We start from the raw sequence: 4,033 nt of genomic DNA on the forward strand, positions 1-4,033 counted from the left end.
TGCACTCTGAGCAGCTTCTTCCCACACAAAGCCCTGTTTTGCAGGGTGAATTTCCATTCAGAGGGAGGAGGGAGAAAAACAGAATTGTCTAAAAAAAAAATTTGAAAGCAGTTCCCCGAGTTTGGCCTATCCCCAGTAAGCTGTAGAAAGAGGCCCCAAACTTCCTGATCCCCAGCTGCAAGCCCAGGCCTGTTTCCTGGCCTACTCGAAGTTTACCACCCCCAGGGACAGAGCGGGGCCCTGGGCCAGCTGACGAGGCCCCGTCTCTCCTGCACTGTCTTTGAAAGATGTCGGGCTCTGCTGAAGCCAAAGGAACCTTTTTCAGGCTGAAGTCCATTTTCAGGCTGAATTGCTTTACTTTTTGTCCTTCTTTCTTTTCCTTCTCTCCAGCCTGGCTGCCTTGTCATCTCAAAAGAATCCCGTTCCATTTTGAGATTTCTATGGCCAAAGAGGAGGGTCATTTCCAACAGCTTGCACTCATGCTCTTGCTTTCTTTCCCCCTCGTCCCCCCCCACCCTTCCATCCCCCTCCTCCTCCCCACCCAAACCCTCCCCCACCACCAGAGTGAGGAGCAAAGTCCCTCCAGGCACACGGAATGTGCAGTTGACGCCCAGCGGGCCAGTTGCCTACTTCTTCATAGGTGGGTACACCAAATGACGAAAGAGAAATGGTCCCCACTACGCACAGGCTTGGATTTCCATGCATTCACAGGAAAGACCCCTCTGCTTTAAACAGGACTCGGCAGTGATGAACAGCATGGATTCCGGAGCCACACGGCCAGGCTTCAACTCTGGGCTCTGCCCGGTCCTTGACGGCCAAGCTCAGGCAAGTGACTTAACCTCTTGGTACCTCAATGGCCTCGTCTATAAAATGGGAGCAGTCGTGCCGGTTACCATAAAGCACCCCTGTAAACTCGTCAGCGTGGTGCCTGGCACACAGAGAAGACTCTGTAGCCTCTCTTCTCACTTCTGTTCCACAGAGTTACACCCACCCCTTCTGGCTGGCCCTCTCTTCTCACATCCCCAGGCCTGTCTTTCAGATGTGTCTGTCATCCTGTATTTGCAAACATGTCCATTTGATTTCAAATTAAAATGCTTTCGAATTAAAAACAAAACACACGCGGGGTTGGTGTGGGGGGGGAGGGTGAGTGAGGAAGAAAGGCTGACAGGCATGTTAGTAAACAGCGAAATATTTTTGAGGGCTGGATTCAGATAGCTCAGATGCTACAGGGTCCAAATTGACAGACTTTTGATATGAGGAGACACAGGGATATCAGCAGAGGGCCATTTTTCTGGGGATTAGAAAACCAGGAACACACACCCTCCTCCTTCCTTCCCACCAGCGCTCAAGGCTCCCCTTCCGGGATGACCAGGCCCACTGCCTTCCATTTGCTTCTCTCACAGCCTGATCCTGATTGTTCCCATAATTCATTAACAATTCTCCCAGTTACATATTAAATTATTCATACCAACAGTGTGGAGCGAGCCAAATGAAAACATCCCTGTTAGGGATGTTGGCTCTTCAGCCAGCTCTTGAAGAAAAGGAGAGAAAGAGAGAGAGAGAGAGAGAGCAAACTGACACCCGCACAGCCCAGTGGACGTTAGGAGAGGTCAGAGGGTGAGGCAGGTGGGGGTCCCCAGACAGTCACAGCTCAGCAGCACATGGCTATTCTCCAGAGCCAGAATAGTCTGCCAAGGGGCTCGTCCATCTCCAGAAGCTGTGGGCAAGTCCCACCACGACACGTGAAGACTTTTCTCATCCTCTCCATGGAGAGCCAGGGAAATAGGATTCCTCACAGCTCCAAAGAGCAAAGCCTGAGGAGGGTTCTGGCTGAAGGCAGAAATTTCTCTCTCCTCCTTCTATTTGGAGGTTCTCAGGACTGGGCTGGTCTCAGGTTTCATTGGCCAAAGGCAGTTCCCGGAATGAAGTGAGGGTCCGGACCGACTGTAGAGGAAAGCACCTCAGCTCTTGGGCTCAGGGCCCCCATGCTTCGATGAGACGTCTTTGCCATCTGCCGCCTCAGCACCAGCCTCCAGATTTGGCTCTTCTCCCTCGGGCTGTTCTCCGGGTTCCTGGGACTCTCCCACCACCTTGGTGCTCTTGCTTGCATGGCACCCCATCTCACTTGGGAGCAGAGGGCCCAGGGCTCTGGGCTGTTCTGAGGAGGGTCTGTGCTGTAGCCAAGCCTGCAGTGCCAGACTTAAATAAGCCTTCCTCAGAGCACTGTTCCAAGAGAACTGGTTGGGTTTCTATGGTCACGGGGCGAGGCCAAGTCTAATCCGCATACTTAACCCCGGACCCCCATCTGTGAAGCGGGCAGGGCCCAGAAGGCTGTCCCTCCTGACAACCCACCAGGTCCCCATTCATCTCCCCGGAAGAAGTCCCTTCATTTAACCTTTAACTTCTTTACAGATTTTAACACCCCACCTAGTTACCTGTAAACAGTAGCCCGTGTCTCCACACACAAAGAAAGCCCTGTCACTATGCGACAGAGCTGTGGCCTCTTTCCCTGTCCCAGGGTCACATTCAGTTCCAGGACTCACAGACCCCCTGCTTGGAGACCATCCCCTACCTTAGAATGCCAACTCCACCCAAAGTTGAAGAATAGGGAGTCCTAAGATCGTGGACTCCAGGGGTTACCCAAACATAGAATGAAAAGAATTAGCAAGTATAGCGTGCTACCCTGTGCCAAGCAAAGTTTACATTTATTATCTTCTTTAGTCCCCACAACAGCCCCATGAGGCAGGTTATATTATTTAAACATCATTTAACGGACGGAGCCACTGAGACACAGAGATAGCAAGTAATTTATTTAAGGCAGTTACTAACAGCCAGAGCTGGGATTCGAACCCACATCGTCTGGATTCCAGTCCCTCCATCACTGTGCTAATCATATCTGTTTGAAAGACCTCATCCGGCCATCTTCATACACCATCCTAGAGGTCATTCGTTTGATAAACCTGTCATTGCTCTTTTTTTTTTTTTAAGATTTTATTTATTTATTTTAGAGAGAGCATGAGAGGGGGAGGATCAGAGGAAGAAGCAGATTACCTGCTGAGCAGGGGCTTGATCTGGAGACTCCAGGATCATGACCTGAGCCGAAGGCAGACGCTTAACCAACTTAGCTACCCGGGTGCCCCTGTCATTGCTCTTTTAATCTGGGCCACACAGGTAAAGGTTTTTGAGGCTGTGAGGGAATGATTTTAGATGTAAATGCTTCTTGAATGAAGCCCACATGGTACCGAACTGAAGTTAGCCCCCCAGGGCTCTACATGACTCCTCGTTTATTTTCTGATCATCTGCTTTCCTTTCCCGAAATCTAAAAGGAGCCTGATTCGGGACGCCTGAGTGGCTCAGTCAGTTAAGTGTCCAACTCTTGATTTCAGCTCCGGTCATGATCTCAGGGTCGAGAGATCGAGCCCCTGCCTCGGGCTCCATGCTGAGTGGGGAGTCTGCTTGGGATTCTCTGTTTCCCTCTCCATCTGCCCCCTCCCCACTCACACTCTCTGTCTCTCTCTCTCAAATAAATAAATATATAAAATAAAATAAAATAAAATAAAATAAAATAAAATAAAATAAAATAAAATAAAACAAAATAAAATAAAAGGAGCCTGATAATCCTGACCCAGCTCCTGGGAAGCTGGGAAGAGGATCCAGCCAGTCTGTGAAGCGGCCCTTCAGAGAAGCATCAGAGAAGTATAAAATCTATTCCTTCCCAGGCATGCGCAGAGCAGTCAGAAGTGACAGGAATCCCGGTGTGCTTACAGAGGGCAGGTGCCGGCCAGCCTCAGACAGGCTGCAGAGTCTTCTTGCTGACTCCTGACGATCAAACTGTCCTATGGGGAAGTATTATTAATTCCACTCCAGAGTTGAAATCCCCGAGTCCACAGTGGTCAGGTCAGTTGCCTGAGGTCATGCGACTGCTTAGCGGCCAGCTCTGGACGGTGCCTCCGAAGCCTGTGACCTCCCCACTCCCTGCTTCCTCCCCCCCTTTGCCCCCCTCCCCCCCCCCCCAGTGCCTCTGGTTAATACC

At 50.8% G+C, this 4,033-nt stretch overlaps 1 protein-coding gene across 1 annotated transcript; it reads right to left on the reverse strand.

The window, feature by feature from the left end:
* Positions 1 to 678: 678 nt before the first annotated feature.
* On the reverse strand, positions 679 to 2,245 carry CHD9NB (CHD9 neighbor). The gene has a single exon (XM_057314533.1). It carries the CDS (start codon positions 2,118 to 2,120, stop codon positions 1,962 to 1,964), a length of 159 nt encoding a protein of 52 aa, XP_057170516.1. The 5' UTR covers positions 2,121 to 2,245; the 3' UTR covers positions 679 to 1,961.
* Between the last annotated feature and the right edge of the window lie 1,788 nt (positions 2,246 to 4,033).

Source organism: Ursus arctos, unplaced genomic scaffold (genome assembly GCF_023065955.2).
Source record: "Ursus arctos isolate Adak ecotype North America unplaced genomic scaffold, UrsArc2.0 scaffold_19, whole genome shotgun sequence".
In the NCBI taxonomy this organism is placed as follows: domain Eukaryota; kingdom Metazoa; phylum Chordata; class Mammalia; order Carnivora; family Ursidae; genus Ursus; species Ursus arctos.

Coding starts and splice junctions, on each gene's coding strand:
- CHD9NB (XM_057314533.1), bottom strand. CDS start 2,120: ATGGGGTGCCATGCAAGCAAGAGCACCAAGGTGGTGGGAGAGTCCCAG.